At 37.5% G+C, this 25,166-nt stretch overlaps 1 protein-coding gene across 2 annotated transcripts in view; it reads left to right on the top strand.

Moving 5' to 3' along the window:
* Nucleotides 1-25,166, top strand: part of LOC113984666 (neuroligin-4, X-linked) — a 181,039-nt gene that overhangs the window by 50,633 nt on the left and 105,240 nt on the right. For both annotated transcript variants that reach the window (XM_027714858.2, XM_027714859.2), the window contains exon 3: nucleotides 4,695-5,537. In XM_027714858.2, coding sequence (XP_027570659.1) covers nucleotides 5,066-5,537 — 472 coding nt within the window. In that variant the 5' untranslated portion in view covers nucleotides 4,695-5,065. The remainder of the gene's footprint in view (nucleotides 1-4,694; nucleotides 5,538-25,166) is intronic.

Raw genomic sequence — 25,166 nt, 5'->3', positions numbered from 1 at the left:
GGTAGCATGCCTTCTTCCTTACCTTTTGATATTCTTACAGAAAATTATTCTGTATGTTTTTGTGTATGAATGTGTATGCATTTTGTGTGTGAAACTAACCTTATAAAAATGGTATTGTTTCTAGTAATGTTCATAAACTGAAAAGTGGGATACTTTCTGCCTAACTGGGCAGAAATCCCATCCTAAATGGGATATTTTTGCTTCACTTGCACCAGTCTTCCTTCTTTGCCTCAGTCTTTGATAACAAAACCAGTTGTCCTCAGGATATACAGCTTCCAGAGCTGAAAGTTAGGACACCTGAGTGAAACCCCCATAATCCAGGAGCAAATGGTTAGTGACCTTCTATAGCCAGTTAGACACCCACAAGTCTATGGGCTTAGATGGGATGCACCTGAGGAAGCTAGTGAAAGAGCTTACCAAGCCCCTTTCAATCATTTACCAGCAGTCCTGGTTAACCTGAGAAGGCCCAGTTGACTGGAAATTAGCAAATTTAATGCCCATTTACTGGAAGGGTCCAAAGGATGACCCATGGAAATACAGACTGGTCAGCCTGACCTTGGTTCTCAGGAAAGTTATGGAGCAGATCATCCTGACTGCCATCACATGCCACATGCAGAACAACTGGGAAATCAGGCCCACCCAACATGGGTTTAGAAAGGCAGATCCTGCTTGACCAACCTGTTCTCCTTCTATCACAAAGTAACCCACTTAGTGGATGAGGGAAAGGCTGTGTATCTTGTCTATATAGACTTCAGTAAACTGTCTAACACTCTTTCCCACAGCATTCTCCTGGGGTAAGTGGCTGTTCATGGCTTGGATGGGTGCAGTCTTTGCTGGGTTAAAAAAAGACTGGATGACTGGTCCCAGCGAGTAGTGGTGAATGGAACTAAATGCAGTTCACAGCCAGTCACTGGTGGTGTCTCTTAGGGCTCGGTATTGGGGCCACTCCTGTTTAGTGTCTTTATCTATGATTTGGACAAGGGAAATGAGTGCATCCTCAGTAAGTTTTCAGATGATCCTAGGTTGAGTGGGAGTGTTACACTCCTGGAGGGTAGGAAGGCTCTGAGAGGGATCTGGAGAGGCTGGATTGGCTGAGGACAGTTGTATGAGGATTGATAAGGCCAAGTGTTGGGTCCTGCACCTGGATCACAACAACAGCCTTGGGGAAGGGTGGCTTGAGAGCTGCTGAGCAGAAAGGGACTTGGGGGTGCTGGTTGACAGCCAGCTGGACATGAGCCAGCAGTGTGCCCAGGTGACCAAGGACAGTGGCATCCTGGCTATATCAGAAATAGTGGGGTCAGCAAGACAAGCAAAGTGATTGTCTCTCTCTGTACTTGGCACTGGTGAGGCTGCACCTTGAATCCTGTGTTCAGTTTTGGGCTCCTGACTTCAAAAAGGACACTGAGATGCTGGACTGTGTCCACAGCAAGGCAATGAAGCTGGTGAAGAGTCTAGAAAACATGTCCTGTGGGGAGCAGCTGATGGAGCTGGGGTTGTTTAATCTGGAGAAGAGGAGGCTGAGGGGAGACCTTATTGCTCTGTATAACTAACAGAAAGGAGGTTGTTTTGAGGTGGGAGTCAGTCTCTGCTGTCATGTCCCAGGTGAAAGGATGAGAGAACATGGCCTTAAGTTGCACCAGGAGAGGTTCAGACTAAATTAAAAACAAACAAACAAACAAACACTAGAAGAGTGGTTAGGCATTGGAATAAGGTTAGGCATTGCCCAGGGAGGTGTTGGAGTCACTGTCTTTGGAAGTGTTCAAGAGGTGGCTATGGGGATATGGTTTAGGGGTGATTATGGTGATGCTAGGCTGTTGGTTGGACCAGGTGATCTTGAAGGTCTCTTTCGACCTTGTGTGATTCTGTGTAATACTGTCTTTGCAAAACAATTTTGTTTGTGAGACTTCTGTTTAAAGACTTATTGTATACAGTGGTCATACATAATTTATTACTTATGTAAACTTTTTCTGTGAGACCTCTTTACTAAGAAATTATTAAAAATGATCATCATTTAACTGGCGAAACTCAATAACTTTTAATAACCAAAACATTTTACAAAAGTGAGTTTATTCTGACTTATCATCTTAAAATTGCTTGTTTATAATATTTATCTGGGCTGTGTTAATGCACATAATGTCATTATGTGCTATTTATGTCTTTGCACTGGTTGGCAAAGGCTGTAGGTCTGTTACAGTTCAGACAGTGGATCTGAGCTGATTATTTTCTGCGTGTTAGCCAGTGATTTATTTCCATATGGATTCAAGATCCTTAAAATCTAATATCTATGTGTGCAAGAATCAAAAATGCACACTTTATGTATGTATGCTTCTGTTAAGGTACAGGGGGAAAATACAATACACCACATGAGTGGATTTAATGCTCACAGAACTAACTTTTGTTGTTCTTACTTCCTAGATAAAGGAATAACAAATTCAGTTCCAGGTCAATAATAAATGTTTCCCTTTTCCTGTTCTTTCACCCTATTCAAAATGATGGCATATAACCAGATATCCAAAGCCCTGCTGTAATTAGTGCAGATACATACTATTTAGTAAGTCATATTTTTGACTGTTGTATATTATCTCTACTACATCAACTGAGGATTTCGACTTTCCTTCATGTTGTCATTTTTTGTTCTCTCCATGCTGGTAATGTGTTCATTGTTTTTTATTTGTTATTCTCATTTTCTTTTCTTGTTTTGTTTCTTCTTTTTTCATTTGCTGTTTCTCCAGACAATTTTTTTTCTCTGTCCATCTTTTATCATCTGAATTGCTGTCTTTCCTTCCACCTTGTCAATTTTCTTAGCACTTTATTCCACACTTCTTAAAATGTCATTACAAACTTCAGCAGTGTGGGCATCAAGGAAGTAAGACCTGTTGCTTCTCCCTGGGCACAGGTTAAATCCTCAGTTGGAAAATCTGATTTGTGCTGCATGGTCAGAAAGTATGCCAAAGTCAGAAAGGGAAACAGCAAGAGGGAGCAGATAGTTCAAATCAATCACCTGCTGCTGACTTCAATTGTTAACGACACTAGCAGAAATCAGAAGGGAAGGTGGTTCTTGACGAGGAATTTCAGGTGACCCATAGCTGGCTGACCGCCCTGAGTGTCAGGGAGCAGCTGAAGCAGGGCTGCCCCCTGAGGGAGGATGATGACCCAGCAGCTGTGGGCACTGCAGTGCTAGCAAGGCAATACTCTAAACTCTTAAAGCACCACATTGAGGGTGGGTTGAGAACAGGGACAGGACCCTGCCATGACCCAATGTCCTAAGGCTAGTCAAGGTGAGGAGTCAGGTCCAGGGTCGACCTGGGGACCCAGTGAGGGCAAGATCCAGGCTGGGCATGGGGATGGGCACAAGGCTTCCCGCAGCATAGCTCAGACAGGGACTGATGGCCCTGGTGGTGTCCTCGGGGACACAACGCTTAGATCTGGTAATGACTTCTTCAGAAATGGCACTCAAATTGCAAGTCCTAGTGAAAATGTCAGTAGAAATTTTGGTCCACCACAAATAATACGTGTGTGATATTTTTCTGGTTTCTGGTGTTCAGGTGTTCAAAAATTTTATGGTAAGAGTGCTAAAATGAAGTCATTGAAGAATTCGAGGAGTTTTGAGAGAATGAAATATCTTTCAAAATACTTCCCTTGTCAGAGTCCTGACTGAAAACAGGACCTGGTAGTTCAGTTATATGAGTTTGATGTATAAAGGTGTGTTCATCCTACCAAATATAAGGCATCAGTATTGGTTTCCCATAATACGGATTTTTTTACCTGTGCAGTTGTTGTCTATGGTTTCAGTTGAATAGTGGGTGAAAAGGAACTTCCTCCTTTCTTTGGGCAGGTATAAGAATGTTGATGTGTGTTTATTTGTACTACTTGTAGTGGTTAGCATATACATGTAAGTGACTTGTATTTCATTAAAAATTAACAGAATTATTGTAGGAATTGCCTTCTGTCTAAAAATAAAAGTGGGAGAATACAAGAAGCTAATGTTATGTAATTGTAACACTATGTAGGTCAAAATCTGACTTTCAAGAGATTGTATCACACTTTTTTTCTTTTCATTTTTCATTGTTCTGTTTGTCAGACATAGAACAAAGAAAACAAATACAAAACCAAATAAATTTGTATCTGATTTTGACTAACTGTTCACATAATTGATTTGAACCAATGTAATGCTATTCCATTAATTGGAATTTCTGAATTAGTTGAACGTAAATTAGGATGTCATACAGAAAAGAAGTCATGTGAAAAACACTCTATAGAAGTCATATCATAACAAAGAGAGATTATCCAATACAGGAGAAAAAACCAATGAATGGTTCCTGTGGGAGGGCAAATATGCTCAAAAAGGAGATTCCATTTATTTAGGGCAGAAAATACCCTTAAGCTAACACTTAAATGTGATACCCTTCCTGAAAGCAACAATGTTTGGCCTGTGGTTTGGTTTGGAAGCATATATAAAAGCACAAATGTTTGATTTGTGGTATAACCTCTCACGAGCTTATGTCTTCTGTTTCAGCTCTCTTACCTTACCTGTCTTTGGAAACGCATAACTATGATGTCTAAAATTCATAAAACTTTCGTGGGCCTTGACGTGGAAGTAGTGTGTGAATATATTTTTTTTAACTTTTATTTTAGATTTATGCCTTCATAAATTTCTCTCTTGATTTAAATTGCTTATTTTCTTTTGGCCACAGGCTGACTGAGTGGGCTGGACTTCACCAGAAGGAGCAATTTCACTGGGCAAGTGGAATAACTACAGATCTTTCGCCACGCTACTTGCTGGGAAGTGCTATGCGTTGCCAGGATTAAGTCAACGCTAGAGTCTGGGATGGGCATTAGGGGCAAACACTCCCTTGTTTCTTCTGATGTTGGGATTTGTTTACAGCCAGTCAGCTGAGGCACCTACACACATCAGCTTTTGTTTTTTTGTTGCCTGAACAAGGTTACATTTTCCCTTGCTTCATCTCCTTTTGACGACTTTTTTTATTAGTTTGCATTTTCCTTGACTGATTAATTTTCTGCTGGCTGTGGAAAAAAAAGAGCCCTGCTGATGTTGATTTAAATAATGTCGAAACCAATGGGACTCCTATGGCTGCCTTTGATCTTCACCCCAATGTGTGTCATGTTGAATTCTAACTTCCTCCTGTGGATAACTGCACTGGCTATAAGATTTACTCTCATTGATGGCCAAGCACAATACCCAGTTGTTACTACGAATTATGGCAAAATACGTGGTTTAAGAACACCTTTGCCTAATGAGATCCTTGGTCCAGTGGAGCAGTACCTGGGTGTTCCTTATGCCTCTCCTCCAACTGGAGAAAGGCGATTTCAGCCCCCAGAGCCACCGTCGTCTTGGACAGGTGTCCGCAACGCCACACAGTTTGCTGCTGTCTGCCCTCAGTACCTGGATGAGAGGTCACTGCTCAACGATATGCTGCCAGTCTGGTTTACAGCCAATCTGGATACTGTGGTGACATATGTTCAAGATCAAAATGAAGACTGTCTGTATTTGAATATCTATGTACCCACAGAGGATGGTAAGTACCCTGAGGACCACACTGCAGCACGCTTACGAGTTCTATACATAGGTCTTTAAAGCATCTTGCTGAGTTTCCTCCATGTTTTATCTGTAGAAATGGATAATGTTCCGAACATGCATTAAAAGTAATACTTTGCAGGTTGATTATGCTTGCAAGAATCTCTCTCGTTTCAGTGTAACACCAATCCACAGTTTCATTTGCGGGCAGGGGCCAGGGTGTGTAAGCCAGCCTTAAGTTTATATTTAAAATACAGCTGAGTATCATTCACAAGAGAGGAAAGGGGAAATAAACGCTAACGTGAAGTAACATATTTATTTTTCTGTGCATGAGTGGTATAAATATAGTGTTATGTACTAATTTTTTAAGGAGAATTTCCCTAATTTTTTTTTCCTTTTTTTTATTATAAAACCTCCAGACCTACTATTAAGTCTGCTTGATTTTAATGGATAATAGAAAGTTGTTATAGTAATTCAGTCAGCAGGGCTTTTTTTTAGAATTTTTTATCTATGAAAAGTTTCACTCCAACTTATTTTTTTTTCATTCACTAAATTTAAAATGAAGTAAACATGATTTATTATGCAGAGCTGAACAGGTAGCCTTAAACTTTTGTCTGTTTTATGCAATCCTTTCTCTAGAGGGCTGCTTTAATCCGCTTTCAGTAGACAAAAAGGATGAACACAATTGGTAACACAGAACTCTTTGAACATTTACATGATCTCAATCTTCAGAATTGTAGCTTTATGGCATGATGAATGTATCTTTGGTTGTTCTGAATAGTATTGCTTCCTACAGGCAAGAAGACCTGTTTTCATCAGACCCCAAATGAGTTAAGCCTATTCTATATCACAAGGAAATAAAAAATACTCCTGGCAGTTATATTTAATATTCTACTAAAAGCCAGTTCTTTCAGCTACTTAGAATGTAGTTACCGACGCATAACATGACAGATTTCTCCCAGATATGCAAATCCCTTCACTTTAGCTGAGTGTTTAATTTACATAACCAAAGCATTGTTATTTCTCAGTAACCATACTCTAAATATGCAAATTTTGTATTTTGATTATTATAATCCTTCTGCCTTGATTGGCTTCTTTACTCAGAATTTCCAAGCTGTGTGCCAGCAATAAACATACCGCCTTCTTTTCCTGTTCTCATCAGCTGAAGCAAAAACTTGAAAGCTAAAAATAAAGGGGTAAGGTTTGGGAACACTCGGAGCTTTGCAAAAGTAAATACTACCAAGCTGCTTAAATGAAAAGTGAAAGAAAAGCTGTGTTTATGGGGGCTCTATGTGAACATGTGTGTGTGTTCGTGTGTGTGTTGTGCGCATGTGCGCATCGATGAAGGAGGAGATCTTTTTGACCCAGTTCTTTCCCTCTTCCAGTCCCATTGCATTCCTTCTCACTCCTTGGATAATGACACAGATAATTCTTTTCCAAATTTGTTTATATTCTGGATTTTATCCTTCAGTTTTTAATTAGTCACCAGGGTAAGCTTGCCCTAAGAAAGCATTCTAGGTTAAGATTTTATTTGTTCTCACTGAAGGAATATCAGCTCTGCTAACTCAGTCTTATTTTAGAGTCCAGTTTTAATAAATGTGTACATTCCCTTCATCTAATAACTAGAAGTTTCATTAATTAGTTAAGGAACACAGGAGACTAGACAGGGAAAAATATATATGAATGTCTAGGAAAAGAATGTTTGATTTCAGATGGAAAATAAAATTTCATGGTCTGAATGACTACCAACCTGTAACACTCTTGCTTCTATTTTTTTTTAATATCCTCTTCAAACTATAAACCCATGCATAAAAGAGTATGTAGCTGAATAATGAGAGACAAGGTTTGATGTCAGTGATAAGCTGAAAGCAAGACTGCTCTTGACAAGCGTTTTTAACAGGTTCCATTGCAGAACAAGAAATTTAGAAATTCATAAATGGAGTGAGTGCACAATGTTTTAATTGTATGCTGTATATTATGTCACTAGTTAAATATAACTCAGTGTGACTTTTTTGGTGAGGTAAATATGCAGTCATCTGCCCATAAAGATGCTTAAGGGGAACTGACCTACAAATCACATCTCCTAAGTTAGCATGTCTCCAAATCATACTAAACATAAATACCCTTAAATTGTAGTCCATACAATCTGATTAAACACGTTATGCTTAATTATATGAGTCTTAGTTGGCAAAAATAAGTTATGTTGTTATGGAGACAGACCATGAAATTAGTTTTTGAAACAAGATCTCAAAGTGAGTGACTTTGAATTATATTCACATTTTTAATTCTTTCTCAAATACAGATTGATTTAAAAGAGGTTTGAAACTGTTTTGTGTCTAGAAGAAAAGGTGGCTGGAATCATCCAAACCTAATTAATTTTCTGATTGTGGAACTTAATCTGAATCATATTATGTGCCCCCTTTTTTTTTTTTTTTAACTTTGGTGAAAAGAACAGATAAACAACTCTAATGAATTAACTATGGTCGTATGCAGTGCTTGTTTCAAGTCAGTTCTGGTGAATAACTAATCAAAATGCAGCTAAGGTTTGGGGTTTTTTTGATTGTTTTGTTTTTTTTTTGGTTGGGTTTTTTTGTCACTATATAGCATGACCTGATTCTTATCACTTGTGTGGTTTGGTCAAAGAGAACCAGATTTTGGTCATGTACTTTCAATAAAGAAGTGAAGAAGAAATGCACACATGCCTTCATCTGATTTCAGAATTGCTTCACTGGAATCCTACCACTATAAACTAATGGAAATAAAGAGTAGAATTCAATCTCTTTAGCTAGGTGATAAGTTTAGTTATTTATAATAAAATAGTTTTTCTGAAAAAATACAGTGAAATTAAATGACTTCCTTAAAATAGTTCTAGCTTCTAGGTAAAGAAATTAAAAAACCCTGTTACACAGTCTGTGTCTGTATTAATAATTTCCTTTCTTTTGACCCATAGGATTCTGCATTTCAAATGTCAAATATCAGCAGAATCCTGTCAGAATTTTCTGTGTTGAAGTGTTCTTACAAAACAAAAAATATGTTTGTTTTTAGGGGCTTTTATTTTTTCATTTTTGGTGAAAATATTCTTTATGATAGAAGTCAATACACATACCTAACAGAATATTTCTGTAATTGTTCCCATATAGATTTTTATTCTTTTGCTGTTTTTCACTGGATAAATGTTTTTCGATGACACTTTCCTTAGAGTAACCCTTGTATTTCAGACCATCTAAGGTACCTGTAGAATTTCAATGTTTGTTTTCCTTTGCCTTTGCAAGGGAAAGAATTGCAACCACTGTAATCAACTGAGATTTGTATAAATAACAATGCAGTTATTTTGAAGATACATAGTACAAGCAATCAAAATAAAATCTAGGAAACTTCTTTCATTTTGTATGTCAAACATGTAGTAATAAGAAATTACTAAGAACTGAAGCAAAAAAAAAATTTATAGTGAAATTATCATTTTATCCAATTTCTTTCTAAACATTTGGCTTGATCTTCAGAATCATTTGTGTGGATATATATTGTCTCGTCTGCTTTTTCAGTTACTATAAACTGTAATTTTCCACAAGAATACTTGAATGTCAGTTTTGAGGAGGTCATCTAGGGAAATGATATTGAGGACAGTCTGTTTATTATAACTTCAGTCTGAATATGGGTTTATCTACAGTGGAAATGCTAGATTGAAGAGGACACAGACTGTTAATCGGCTGTGCTTAATCCCTGGCCTTTATCATTTGAATCTGTGGATTCTGAAGGAGATTGCTAACTCCTATCATAACTGGGGGGAAAAAAAACAGAAAAAGCTCATAAAAGACCCTTAATTTGTATTTCTTTCATGATAAACTTCAAAATCGCATTAATAGCAAAGCAAAATTAAAAAAAAAACAACAACAAACCAAAACAACAAGAAACAAAACCCAACATGAACAAATCTTTTTATGTTTATTTGTTTGTTTAAAACCTGCTCTGTTCAGATCAAAGCAGAAAATAAAAAAGGTGGCTTCTTGTTTTCTTTGTTTGATCAATAGTAAGCATATATACTTTACTTATTTTGGCATATGAATAGAGGGTACGTTTCACACCAGTGTGAAGCTACTTATCCTCTGTCTATCTGTTAGGGATTAACTAATGAAGTATTTAGCATCTTCAGAGGTTTGCTGACTAAAAATCCTCTGTGATCTCTTGTTTCATTAACATCAGAATAAGTACAGCTGAAGTTACAACAAAAGGTGGTAGAACATGACAGTTAGTAAGTTGAATGGGTAGGTCATAATTTTTTCATTACATTCGGGAAACAGAGACTATTGTCCAGGATTAGTGATATATTTAAGTGTGGACTACCAGGAAGAAAAAGTCTTGTGAAAGAGCAGAGATCAACAGTGTTCCTTCTCTGGGAGATGATGTAAAGGAAACGTAGCTGCAACTTTAGACTCTGTGTCTATTTGACTATGAAATAACAAAATGAAAAATTTAAGCAAAGCTGATCAAGAACATGGGTCTTAAACTGTGTCACTTTTATATATTATGAAATATTAAATGTCTGCTTAATATATAAACAAGTGTTTGCAGCCACCTTCTTGTAATTGCTGTTGAATTGCAATGTCTTTAACTTGGGAAAAGTATTTTTATCAAAATTACGCTAATAAAGTGTAAATTATGAATATTTGATTTTTTTTCCCTTTTTCTTGGGGCGGAAAAAAAGTTTGTGTAAAGATTAGTCTCATCATTGCAGCTGTTTAATCCCATACAAAAAAAAGTAAGCTAATCAATGACTTCTTTATTAATATGAGAAATAAGGGTCCATACCTAAAAATAGTAGTATAGAGAACAAGATAGGTACAGTATTGTACAACATTATTTTTGTTGAATTATTAGGAGTTGATAATAATAATAGTAACTTTTCATTTCCAAATTACCTCAAAGTTCTATACAATACAGTCTTCTAAACTGTATGTAGTTTTAAGTTTCAGTAGATGCATATGTGACATTGAGCAGGTAATCTTAAAATTGTAATTGTTCTGTTACCTCTTCACTACGTTTTTTAAATTTAAGTAGCCACTTAAGAAATCAAACAAGGATTCATGTATACAACTTCAAGGAATTAAGAATCCAGTATCTCTTGTCTACGTGTTTACAGTTTTGATTCTTCCTCAAAATCTTTATTGCACGTTTTTTAGAAATGAAATATAATTTCTGTAATAGGTATAGAAGCACAGAGTTTTAGTTATGTTTTCTGATGTAGTTTTAAAAGCAAATTAAATAAATTTATTTACTTTTAAAAATATCGTAAACCTACTTTAAAACATATTTTGTATTTTATTTAATAGATGATAAAGTTTAAACAGTTTCATATTGCAAATAATGTTGTTCTGAAATGAACTTTTATAACAAAAGTTTGTTCTCAGTTTCAGTATTATCACAGACTTTCTCAATGACTGGTTTATTTTTAGCTCCCACCCTTTCAGTCAATTCTTTGTTTACTTTGGAAAAATAAAAAATTAATTACTAAAACTTTCTTATTATTTAAATGCATTTCATCTTATAAAAACATGTATAAAAATTGCACACAATAAGACATATCCTTTTGTAAAATGTTTGTATTGCTTTCCAGAGTGAGAAGGATTAATAGTAGGTAACAATTACAACATGAAACAGCGTTTTGTTGTCAGAATTATTACGTATAATCCCAGTTGAACATAAACATATACTTTTTAGTGTCAGAGAGAAAATTGCTCTCCATTGTGAAAGATAAACTCCCCATTGTGTCAGAGTGCCTCAAGCCAATTCTTTCACTGTTAGGGTCCAATATATCCCCTCCTCCTAATCCAGAAATATTGCAGCATCTGTGAGAAAGAAGAAGGCATATGTCTGCCTATCCTCTGCCTACCAGGATAAAGCTGTGGGTAATCCAGGCCCTTATTTTACATGCTTGCTTTTAACAGTCACAAATACCTTCTGACACCAAAGAACAGGACTCTAATCTAGATGAAATAAAGTTCTTAAATCCTTACAGATAAATTCAGATTTAGTTGCTAATTTCAAAATGCTGTCCTTCCCTCCAGGAGCTGCCCATTCCACAGGCACTTTACAAGATTGCACCCAAATGGCCTTTTCAGGAACTGATATGCAGTGAAGCCTAGTGAGAAGACTCAGCATTCAATATGACTTTATCTAATCCAACCAGGATTTTTGGCACTGTTTCCTAGAGACTCATCATTGCCTCATATTGAAAAACCTTCTAGAATCGGGGGGAATGTTCTTTAAAACACGATGAATTAATATTTTTTCTGCAAAGGCAAATTAATGTTATCATCCTTTTAAGTCAAAGAACAGTGTTTTTGGAATTGCAGAGACTGTGCCATTTGGCTCAGTGACGCAAAAGAAAAGGTCTTTAGTCATGTCGGTCATGAGACAGATCAGATAAGCAATTTTACTTCCTTCTGCCCATTGACTCCCAGTTGTCTATTCAGGGCATTTTTTGTTTTGGTTTGGATTTTTTCCTGTTTGTTGCTTGTGGTTTTTTCTGTTTTGTTTTTTTATTTGTTTTTAAATGGAGCTTTCCTCTTCCGTCCTGCAAAGTATGTCTTTGTATGGTGCTGCTTTTCACTTTGCGTCTTCTTGCTTTCTGGCATAACACAAATCGACGTGACACCTGCTAATATTGAGACAGTGCCTCTGTCCTAGGGCAGTGCAGTGGGTCCTTGGCAGGCTTCTGAGTGAGGAATAGTGTGGAATATGCGCAGCTGGATCTTATCAGTGTCTTGCTATACCATTTGTATTAGCTTTGATTTCTTATAAAGGCTTGTTGATCTCATTGGTCTTCCTTCAGGTATTTTTTGCATAGATCAGAAGGTTTTGAAAGTTTTTTGTATCTGTTGATTCAAATTTGGTTCAGTCCCCCTTACCTTGCATGTTAATTGCAGGTTCAGACAAAACTGACACGTGCTGAATGTCTCAGCTAAATCACAGTTTGCATCTGTGAAAACACTTCCAGGAATTGTCACCACATCAATGTGATAGCCATAGATAGTGTGTGAACCAAAAATTTACAGTTGTCTTCTACAAATATTTAGGCATTTACAAAATAAGTTAACACGAATTTGAAATAAAGCAACTTCTCATTTGCTTATCGAAATTCCTGACAAAATTGTGGACAGATGAAATGAAGACAAAAAGCTTTCCTGAACTTAATACCTTTTTACACAATACTTTGGTTTGCCATCCTTTTTAGAGGGAAATAATATATCTGGCCTTTATGTCAGTGCTTCTTGTTTATGATTCCAGATAAAATTCTCAGAATGGCATATAATCAATTATGTGTGCTCACATTTTGTGATAGTATTAGTTGAATGTATTAGTTGTAATCCAAACAGGACAAAGGAAAAAAGGGAGAAAAGAAAGTCAATGATAGCAAATTTCATTTGTGTTTGTGATATTATCATTGTCTCAGGGAATATGGATGAATTTATATTCTTGGGGTTGAGGGCTTTCTTAATCTGGACGTTGTTCCTGATGCCCGAAGAGACAAACAATAAGAAATAATTATTATGAAACCGTGAAAATGAGCTAATGGAAATAGCTATCTGATGATGATGTGTTAAAAATCCATTACAGAAATGTTATAATAAAAGGAAAATTTTTCTTTTACAGTTCTTGCTGTAGGCAAACTTGTAGTGAAGAGTAAATTTGCTTGTGATGCTAAGCCAAATTCCTACACTATATATAGGGAATTTTAGTTACAAATGGAGTTTCTGGTGCCTTGTTTCAAAATGCTTATTATTACTGGGTTGATGTTAAATGGATTTTTAATTGACAGGGTGTGACATATTTAATCTAATGGAGAGAAATTACTTTGTGCTGAATCAAATGACTATCCAATTAGTCACTGGTAATGTTTACAAGCCATCATAGCTGGAAATCATGAATACATTGTCTGTTTTATTAGATATGCAGTAGGGCAAATGAAAAACCAATCCAAATATATGCATTTCATCTTCTTGCAAATAAATTAGAATCAAATTATCTTTTTATGTGGTATTTTTAGTGTGTCTAGGAAATTTCAAAAAATCATTCTGCATTTGTAATACTGCCCCCATGGCTGTGCTTTGGCTGGCTCTTCATGCTTAATTCAGGCAGCAGAGGGAGCACAAGCTACCAGCAAACTCATTTTTTCTGTCCCTGGGCATCACTGAGAGCGACACAAATAATTCTAGTAAGTGCAATAGTAAAACATGCAAACAGGTGCTGGTTTTTGCCCTTTAAACAGGTAGGAAGGGATAAGATTCCATCTTTGTCAGGGTTAAAGTTAATAAAGTTACCAGTGTTGATTCTATTTTGTGGACTGATGAATTTATATAAGGGATAGAACCTATCCAAGCAAAACATGCACTCACACTGACAAATTTGCACAAAACTAATATTCTATTATAAAATAATACAGTGTTAGATGAGAATCATACTAGCAATGCACGAGTTTGTAATTGAATAGTACTTGCTTTGAATTCTTGCAAGGCATTAAATGTCAGAGTTGATTCCAAAGTAGAAAATTTGATATGTTCAGTTTTGGTGAGTTAGTACAAACATTCCAACATAAAAAAAAGGAATGATTCTGTCCTTCCATTTCATAACCAAAATGTAGACAAAGGCAGATTTTTTAAAATTATTGCCATTGCCTTTCCATTTTTTGTATTATACTTATAGAGCTGAATAAAGTGCCAAATGTGTTTTCTGTCCTTTTATTTCACTGAGAAAAAATGTTAAGCATGCTGAAGTTTCATTCTCACTTACAGGATTTTTAAAGTTTTCACTGTCACCTTGTTGGAATTAACAGTATAACTAAGCTATACTAAGTCTTGCAAAACGTCAAATTACACAAATTCTGTAGGGCTTCCCCTCCAAAATACATTGCTTTCAGGCATCATTTATCTGATTCAAAAAGATTGCTACGTTTATGGTCTTGAGTATTTGAGATTCTTTTGTCATCTACCTAAACCATTGACCTTGTTCTGCCTTCAGGGATTAGATGCAATAGGGTGAGTTGAAATGGATGTCTAGGGTGGGTCCTTGGGAGTTGGATCAAATCAGATGTTTACTGTGATGATGCCTAAAACTATCCCTGTGGATTGATTGCTATGCTTTGTCACTAACAATTACCTCAAAGTGTACTTAAGTCAAAAATGACACAATAATTGTACAGAAGGAGCAGCTCAGTATAACAGTCTTTCATTGGGAATACTTTAGTGCAAACAGATTGATGAAACAACTGAATACAAATAAAGGCAGTAATGTGAACTTAAAGAATGGGAAAAGTTTCTAAAAGTCATACTATATGGTGTATTCTTTATTTTCATTATCAAAGGGTTATCTATAATGCCTTCAATGTTATTCCCATAACTAAACTGTAGTAGATGGATTAAATAGGTAAATTTTTATTCTTAACTGTAGTCATTTTCACAATAAAATGCTGAGGGATGCTCGAGCCTTATTTCTTCTCTATTCAGTTTCACTGCTCCTCGCAATGACTTTTTGTTACTACTTTGACCACTATCGTTTTATAAGTGAATACCTTTGTTTGTTGTAAAAAGTAATACTATAAAGTAAATTCAGTTTCAATTTCCAAAAATGGTGTTATGCACATATTCGTCCTTATCTTTTCCTTACCAAAGTTACACACAAGAAGCAGCAATAGGTGAGAAAACATCAGCTATGACTGTTAAATAAGTTTGGGAAGGGTAGTAATGTGTATATATTAGCTAATACATATTAGCTATGCGGTGGGTGTGAAAAGATCAGGTGAAGAGGAAAAGCCTGATTCTCTTTCATGTATTAGTCCTTCTGTACTGGATTTCAGTGGGCCACTCAGCTACACTTGGCAAACTGCATTTGGACTGTAGGCTGGTACATGAGGATCCTAATGCACCATACTGTGGTAAGGTAGGGTTTTACTTAATTTAGTTGTCATTGTTTGCTATTGTTTTCATTTTTCATTTTTAGCTGAGCTATTCTTCCTTGAATTTTAGTTTTCCTCATGATTGCTCACACTGCACCCCATTGTATAAATGTGCCCAGAAGGTATTTGAGATATTGCAAGAGTCAAGGGGGAGGATGATGTTCAGATATTGACTTTGGGGATGTCGGTTCTCTAAATGCATACAGTGACTTATAAAAATGCCTCAGCATGAAGGAAGGCAGTAAAAGATCTCCATCATGTAACATCCATCCTTCTTTAGTTCAAGCAGTAATTTTCAGCTTTAGCAGCTTTGCAAATGTAGCCTGTAATAATTAAGCTGATTTTCTATTAATCTTAAATAAAGGAAGAAGCTAATAAGTAATTATAAGTTTAAAAGGTGCCAGCACATATCAGGTTTTTAAAATATTATTAAATTAATAGTTTATTCCATTTGTGGGTGCTACTTCCAGGTATGTTGTTTCTTAATACTGTATCAAATTTATAAATGCTTGTATCAAATTCTTGTATCAAATTTCTTATGCTTGTTTTGCATAAGTAATACAGTAAATCAGGATAGTTTAGTGTTGGGATTATTGACTTCTTTCAAATTCCAATTAAATAGCCTTTGGATTTTGCTTGTCTTCTTTCTTGTGATATGTTTCCTACTTTGCCTCAACACAGATAAGATAGACACCATTAGTTCCTAAAACCAGATTATAAAACAGGTATTTCTACGCTATAAGTAGAGCTAGTTTAAACATGTTTTTCTTCATGAGGTACTAAGTGAATGTGTTATTTTTAGCACAAGTAAATTTTATTTTTTTTCTGTTTTGTGACTTTCCTGTTTCGGTCATAGGCATTAATTGGAACTACAAACACCTACTACTTTACCTGCCAATTACTCCATTTCTTGTATGGATCTATTACGGATTTCTTGTTTAATACAGAGATGTGAAGTAAAGTGGCCTGGGTTTTTGTTCCTTTAAAAAAGAAACTAAAACAATCTACAAAAACCATAGCAATGCTTAGGTACATTGGGTCTGAGGAGGTCTGAGGGCATTTCCAACAGAGAGAGATGTGAGATTGACTCTCTTCTGCCTTTGTGCCTTGGTCATTCATTTAGAAAATAAGTACCATACTGTTTTTCTCTGATTAGGGTTAGAAAAAATTGCAAGAAGGAAATGCCTCTGGGTGACAAAAGGCTCAAGTTTATGTACATGCTTACAACCTAAGAGACTATTTGTACTTTTTTCTGGGCTCTATCTTATTCCCCTCCGTGATCCATTTACTTGCAGCACTTTGCATATCATTGCACTGTACTGTAACCTCCAAGCAAACCACTGGAAGGTACAAAGGGCAATAGATTTGGGTGCCATTTTAAAATGATGAATTTAAAGATTTGGGTGAAGAGATTTAAAATTACAGCATCGAGAAATTGATCTTGTTTATTGATAGAAGACTGAAACCCTGCTATCAAAGTTTGCATTTAATTCTTTACTCTCTATCTTCATAGAGTAGTCAGAAATGAGACAGCAGATAGAATTTTTCCAAGAGATAAAAGACATACAGAAAATAAGATTTATGCCAGAAGAAGATCCCAAGGTATTTAAATTCTGAAAGATAGGGAAGACTTTGTGATTGGGTAAGGTATATAAGCTGCCCGTGTAAAGTATTTAAGCTCAGAAGGGATCAGGTAAATTACTGATGAATGAAAAATTGTTGTTACTACTATGTGATGCATAGTTAATAGATTTCTCTCATAAAGTTTACTGAAAACATGAAGTCAGAAATAGATTTTGAAAGCAAGTATACTCTTTCCATATACAACAAATGGCTTGAAATGTTTCTGTGAGTCCTTTGATTTTCTTAATTTCTCAGCTAATGAAGAAATTACTCCTAAGTACAATAAAACATGTTTGCTGTAGCATATCTGCCAGCTGGCTATGACGTAGCTGGCAAAACCCTTGTAGACCATTCTGAAATGAATAGTTTGCATGACCTATAAACATCCTCTTGAGAATGGACCTAATGAGTTATATACTTTTACATTGGGTCCAGCACTTCAGGAATGCCAGATGCATTCTTTATGCACAGGACTTTTTTAGCACCCTTTTCAATCAGCTAAGACTGTGTAGATCAAAGACCCTAACCCATGTAGACTATTTTCACTTTCTGGTGGTGGCTAAACCATCCTTCAGGGAGCAACCAATTACTTTTAGTTTCAGAGCTTAATTTTTCAAATACATTTTATTTTACATGCAGCATGATTACTTTGTGTAGAACTAGAAAATGCTGGCTTTATACATAACACAGGAGGTGGTTTTTAAAAATACCACACCTTTCCCCAGTTTCCATTACCTTAATACAGTGTTTGGTTGTGTATTCCCTGGCTTGCTTCCTCTGATCAGTTAGCTGTAACCTTGCCTTTAATCTGGACTTAATTTCAAAGTCTAAATTGTTCCATGGTGAATGTGTTACCTTGCTACTGGCAGGTGCCTTTCTCCGTCTTCCCCACAACTTAGAATGACTGAAAAGATTTCAAACACAATTGGGCTAGAGCAGTATAAGAGACAGCTACATGAGTTGACTGTGCCCTTTCTTAGTCTATAGATGTCCTGGCTTTTAACCTAGATATAAAAAAACCATAATTAGAGGATGCTTAAACTGACACATTTTATCCAAGTTTATTGTGAGTTTAAGGTACACACACTGTGAACAGCCACAGTTTATCTAATGTGTTGTAATGGTTATGATTCACACCCTGAGAATTTAAACCTGTTAGCTTTAGTAATCAAGATGACATATGAATATGTAATTGTTAATGTTATCTTTGCCATATCTGAAGACAATGTGAATTTAAGCTGAAACAGAATAAAGCAGCAAGGGACAGCACCTTTTATGTTCACCACCATAATGCAAGGGTGAATCCTCCCACCCACACATTAAATACTGATCAGGTGAATGACAAGATTTTCTAGGATTGTTTTTAATCAATAATATTGGTCATTTGGAAACAACAGATAGATTGTACCTGTGATTTGCTATATTTTTTGTGGAAATTTTAACCCAGCATTTATTAACATTTTTATTTTAGCAACACAAAGCATGACATACTCCTGCAGTCTTAATGCCACTCATATGGAACCTGTGATAATTCCTGAAGTTTATAAAGAAATAGTTTTAAGAGCTTTGTATCATCATCGTCACGGCTAGGCTCCGGAAACAAAGATTTGAGAAGGATTCTATCCATGCTTGCTACAAGCATGCTTATGGCTAAAAAGGCCAATGCAAGACAGACAAGTCCAGTTGCAAAAGGCACAGCAGAAAGTTTCCTTAGGCGGTATTGGCAAGACACGGTTCTTTCTGCATTGTCTTTTCTCCTCAAGAGTGATTCTGCGTGTGTTCTCAAAAGAAGCAGCAGCCTTATAGATGGTGTGTCCCCATGTCTCCCAGTTGGAGGCCAGAGTAGATCAGCTATGATGATCAATATGGCCAAGGCTGAGATGTTGTTTCAGAGAGTCCTTGTATCTTCTCTTCGGGGCTCCTCTCTTGTGGCAGCCAGTGGCAAGTTCACCATAGAGCACAATCTTAGGGAGGTGGTAGACTTCCATCCTGGAGACATGCCCTGCCCAACGCAGTTGTGTTCTCAGCAACATGGCCTCAGTACTCGTAACCACTGCCTGTTCAAGAACAGACTAATGTGTCTGTTCTTGAGAGCTTTATATATTGTTTTCCAAAAATATATTGGCTTGCCTATAGCCTAGAAAATATGTACACTCTCAGGAACTTTTCATGAACAATTAAAAAGCACTAACCTATTTGCCTGATAATTGCTTTGAAAATTACTTTCATATTTGATTGACATTTCCTGCAAAATTACCTGTATACACTGATAATTTGAATTACACTTCAGTACTCCCTGCTGCACAATAGGGTAGCATAGATAAACTCTCAGGTAAGAGAGATAAGGACAAAATCTACATTTTTGCTGAAAAGTTACATCTCATGGATAAAGTCACTGACTTATGAGTAGGGGAAAAAAAAGTGTTCCTTTGTTCTCTGAAGAAGGCTGTCAGTGCTTCAGCTTGGACGAAAATATAAGGAAGCTGGTTGACTGCCCAGTTCTCTACCTAAAGGAAAACTTCCCTTGAGCACAGCAGTGCTTATGATTTTACAGGGGATTTGTAAGCTCTCTTGGATGTATAAGCACTGTATTTGTTTTCTTAAGTCCAGCAGACAGTAAATTGAATCTTGTGCAGTCTACTGTCAGAACACCCATTAAAGGAATATCTGATAGCAGCCAAGTCACACAGTGTGCCCAAGTTAAATGCTTGGGATTAATGCCCTGGATGGAGAAAGATGCTTTGGGGAGCAATCCAAAGCTCTAGCAAAGTGAGGAAATGGTAACAGTTAGCAAATGGCCATAACAATACATTTCTCTAGTTTGGACCTCACTGAGCAGGGCTGATTTGCTAGACAAGGTTACTGAAGGAGGAAGCAGCAGTGACTGCAAAAAAAGCAATTTTCACCATCACTGGGAAGCCTGGCCTGAATTCCTACCAGAACAAAGAGTACAGAGAGCATCAGTAATCCTCTCTGGTGAGACTGGACCGTAGCAAAGTAGATCTAAGCTAGTAAAGAAAACCTACATTTTTCCAGAAATAACAGTACAGATACTAAAGGACAAATGGATAAAAAACTGTTGTGATAGGATACAGACATTTCATTATGACTTTTCTCGCTTTTTTTTTCCTTGCTAGTACAGCATCTTCACTATTTCTAAGCTATGCAAGTATATCTATCTCCTGTTTTCTCTGCAAATAAGGTACTTTTCTGCACCAACTTATAGCTTTTTATTTTCTCCTTTTTGGACTTGTATTCACAGGTCTGAATAGGCCTATTTGGTAGTTTTTATTTCATCTTTTAGTAAAGGCCAAAAGCAGTCCTTCGTTTAGCTGTAAGTGTATTCTTTTTATCTAGAAAAGTCATAATCTATACTATAATTATGTGAGATGTCTTCTTAGGGTTTTATGTGCGCAGTGATTACTTTTGGAGCAAGCTGTATGAGAGGACAGCATTGACTTGTAAAAAATTTACATCATACTCCAAAAGTTTTAATATACTGCAGTCAGTGGAAATGCGTTCCACGCAATTTTTGTCTTAGGTTAAATGTATTTGTTTCAAGAACAGTTAAAATTGGCTTTTGCATAAGCAAACACTTGGTATCTAATACATCCCAAGTGTGTATACACACACACACATCCCCTCACATACGTATGTGAGTTTGTATACATATATATGTATATACATACAAATAAAGGTATGTATGTGTAAATGCTGAACTTCCAGAGGGCAGATTTCAACCTATTCAGAAGACTAGTTCAGAGTGTACAACAACCCTTGAAAACAAAGGGGTCCAGGAGGGATGACATGCTTCAACAAGGAAGTCTTGAAAGCACAGGAGCAGGCTGTCCCAGTCTGCCGAAAGGTAAGCTGGCGGGGAAGAAAACCGGTCTGGTTGAACAGGGAGATTTTGAGATTTTGAAGGAAATTAGGGTAAAAAAGAGAGCCTACCAATTATGGAAAAAAGGGCTAGCTACTCAGGAAGAGTTTAGGAATATAGTTAGGTCATGTAGAAAGAAAATTAGAGAGACGAAGGCACGATCTGAACTTAATCTTGCCACTTCTGTGAAGGATAACAAAAAGTCCTTCTACAGATACATCAATAGCAAAAGGAGGGGCAAGGAAAAACTCCATTCTTTATTGGACATGGGTGGGAATATAGTTATCAAAGATGAGGAAAAGGCTGAGGTATTTAACACCTTCTTTGTCTCAGTTTTCAACAGTAAGACAGGTTGTCCTGAGGACAGCTGGCTTCTGGAGCTAGTAGACAGAGATAAGAATCTGAATAGGCCCCCTGTAATCCAGGAGGAAACAGTTAGGGACCTACTGGGCCACTTGGATCCTCATAAGTCTATGGGACCAGATGGGATCCACCCAAGGGTGATGAGGGAGCTGGCAGAAGAGCTTGCCAAGCTGCTCTCCATCATCTACCAACAGTCCTGGCTCACTGGGGAGGTCCCAGATGATTAGAAGTTGGCGAATGTCACGCCCATCCACAAAAAGGGCCAGAAAGAGGACCCAGGAAACTACAGGCCCATCAGCCTGACCTCAGCGCCTGGCAGGGGTATGGAGCAGATCATCCTCAATGCAATCACACAGCACCTACAGGATGAGCAAGGGATCAGACCCAGCCAGCACGGGTTTAGGAAGGGCAGGTCCTGTCTGACCAACTTGGTCTCCTTTTATGATCAGGAAACCCACCTGATGGATGAGGGGAAGGATGTGGATGTGGTCTACTTGGACTTCAGCAAAGCCTTTGACACTGTCACCCACAGCATACTCCTGGAAAAGGTGGCAGCCCACGGCTTGGACACGGGCACTCTGTGCTGGGATAGGAACTGGCTCGATGGCCGGGCCCAGTTCACCACCCAGAGAGTGGTGGTGAACGGGGCTGCATCCAGTTGGCAGCTGGTCACTAGTGGTGCCCCCAGGGGTCAGTGTTGGGCACAGTTCTATTTAATATCTTTATCAATGATTTAGATGAGGGGATTGAGTTCACCATCAGCAAATTTGCAGATGACACTAAGTTAGGGGGGAGTGTCGATCAGCTGGAAGGCAGGAGGGCTCTTCAGAGGGACCTGGACAGGCTGGAGAGTTGGGCTGATTCCAACGGGATGAGGTTCAACAAGGCCAAGTGCCAGGTGCTGCACTTTGGCCACAACAATCCCATGCAGCGCTACAGGCTGGGCACAGAGTGGCTGGAGAGCAGCCAGGCAGAAAGGGACCTGGGAGTTTGGATTGACAGGAAGCTGAACAGGAGCCAGCAGTGTGCCCAGGTGGCCAAGAAGGCCAATGGCATCCTGGCCTGGATCAGGAACAAAGTGGCCAACAGGACCAGGGAAGTGATTCTTCCTCTGTACTCAGCGCTGGTGAGGCCACACCTGGAGTACTGTGTCCAGTTCTGGGCCCCTCAGTTCAGGAAGGATATTGAGGTGCTGGAGCAGGTCCAGAGAAGAGCAATGAGGTTGGTGAAGGGACTCAAGCACAAGTCCTATGAGGAGAGGCTGAAGGAGCTGGGGCTGTTCAGCCTGGAGAAGAGGAGTCTCAGGGGAGACCTCATCACTCTCTACAGCTCCCTGAAAGGAGGTTGTAGCCGGGTGGGGGTTGATCTCTTCTCCCAGGCAACCAGCAGTAGGACAAGAGGGCATGGTCTTAAGCTCTGCCAGGGGAGGTTTAGGTTAGATATTAGGAAGAAATTCTTTACAGAGAGAGTAATCAGGCATTGGAATGGGCTGCCCAGGGAAGTGGTGGATTCTCCATCCCTGGAGGTTTTTAAGATGAGACTGGATGTGGCACTTAGTGCCATGGTCTAGTAACCATGGCAGTGTTGGATCAAGGGTTGGACTTGATGATCTCAGAGGTCCCTTCCAACCCACCTGATTCTATGATTCTATGATTTATTTGCCAAATTTCTTTTTATCTAATGCATTCTTCAGTAATCTGTTTTAATGAAAGATGCAACATGATTCTTTTTAGGGGCTGATTAGAGATTTCCATCTCAGAGAAGATCATAACTATTTTGATTCTAAGTAGTTCACAGAATCACAGAAGGTTTGTGGTTGGAAAGTACCTCTGAAAATCTTCCTAGTTAACCCCCCTGCTAAAGCAGGCTCACCTAGAACAGGTTGCACATGATTGTGTCCAGGTGGGTTTTGAATATCTCTAGAGAAGGAGATATTCCACAGCCTCTCTGAGCAGCCTGTTTCAATGCTCTGTCACCCTCACAGTAAAGAATATGTTTGAGGGACTCTTTTCCATTTGCATTTGAACATATCAACTTTGCAGTTATTAATGACCATTTATTGCCATGATAATTAGAAACTTCTCATGGTCTTCTGTTTTAGGCATCTTGCATATTCTGTCTCTTGAATTTTTCATTCTCATTCCTCTCCCACAGTGGTATTAGGCAGGATGTAGTCATGGCCATTTCTTTTGCTTGATTGTTTTCCTTCATTGATACATCGTATGAACTTTGTTATACAGACACCAGTAGCCCCTGGAGTTTTAAAAAGCTATGTCTTACATATTTTCTATCTTGTGGACTTTTTTTCCCCTCAATTCATTAGGTTCTTTTCCAGTATTTCTGATTGGACAATTTGAAAGTAATGCTACTGGACTGTCTTGCACAGAGTGGCTGCCTGTCCATCTGTTGTACATCAGTAGCCACCTACTCATTCTTTTCTTTACTGTTTAGCAATCCAGATCAATGTTCCTGTTAAAGAAAAAAAAAAAAGGAAAGACTTATCAAGGTTTTTTCTTTATCGCTGCTAATTGCCTACTTACCTATTGCAGTTACAGTACTGCATTCACTGGAGTTTCAGTATCAGCCTGTACACTTGAGATTTCACTAGAGAACACATTTAGGCTTTGTAAAACAGATATCTTCCTTAATTAACCTAAATCAGCTTAGTAATTATTTGTTTAACTTTTTTTTACCTCCATTTCTTCAAACAAAGGCATGTAAGTAACTGGAAAAAACTAGAAATAAAATGCAAGTGTTGTTTTACTGTTTTGAGTAGCTTCACTATAAGAAACTCTACTCCTTGATCTGACTCAGTACAATCACACTTATGTTCTTTTTCTATACGCATCCTGTAGATAAATAGAATATTATTAGCTCTTTAGAACTGTCAGCATAGCACATTCATAAGCAATAAATAGGTTTAAAGCTTTTAAATTAGCTGACTAACATCCTCAAAGCCTGCAGAGCAGCATTCAAGTTGTATGGCAGTTTATCTGGCTTTTATGAAGGCTTTTCTGTAATTTAATTTATTGTCTTTTTTTTTTAATGAACTCTTCAATTTGCTGTATTTATATATGTATATATACATATGTATATATATATATATGTATTTATATTCCCTTCCCCTTCCCCTTTCCCTTTTCTCTTCTTATCAGTCAGGGCAACTCAGTCTAGTAACAAAATCCTAATGGAAGTGAAAGGTTATTGCTCTTATCAGTAAAGTATCCATCTATGGTGTGCATTAGCGTAATGCAAGTCATTGGGCTCACAGGGTTTTATAACATGAAATAGAATAGTAGATACTTTATGAATATGTTGATTTAGATTTTTTTAGAACTTAAAACTTTAACTCTTCCTTTGACACTTCAAATTCTTCCTCAAGTCCATTTTTTTCTGTTTTGACACTTTTAAGATTGAACCTCTTTTTTTTGGAATGCAAGTAAACTTCACTGTACTCAGTTCTCACTGGATTTCTCATTAAATTTGGGGTTGGGCTTTTATTGGTTTTGGATTTGGTTTGTTTGTTTGTTTGTTTTTGTTAATACTAAATAGATAAGACTTTCTTTCTTTCCTGACAATTTTTATTGTTCAGGTTTTATGATTTACTCCATTCTAATACAAATATTTAATTCATTGAAATGCATGGAGTACATGCCTAGTAGTGGAACAGAACCTGACTGAGGGCTGATGGGTCAGGATTAAAGAGGTGACAGGGGCAGGCAACATCATAGTGTGGGTCTGCTACAGTCCCCCCAGCTAGAAAGACCAAATAGATGAGTCTCTTTCCAGACAGAGAGGAGCAGCTTCGCATTCAC

Source organism: Pipra filicauda, unplaced genomic scaffold (assembly GCF_003945595.2).
Source record: "Pipra filicauda isolate LSUMZ 115617 unplaced genomic scaffold, ASM394559v2 scaffold440_size556015_pilon, whole genome shotgun sequence".
NCBI lineage: Eukaryota > Metazoa > Chordata > Aves > Passeriformes > Pipridae > Pipra > Pipra filicauda.
This window is presented reverse-complemented; position numbering and strand designations above follow the sequence as displayed.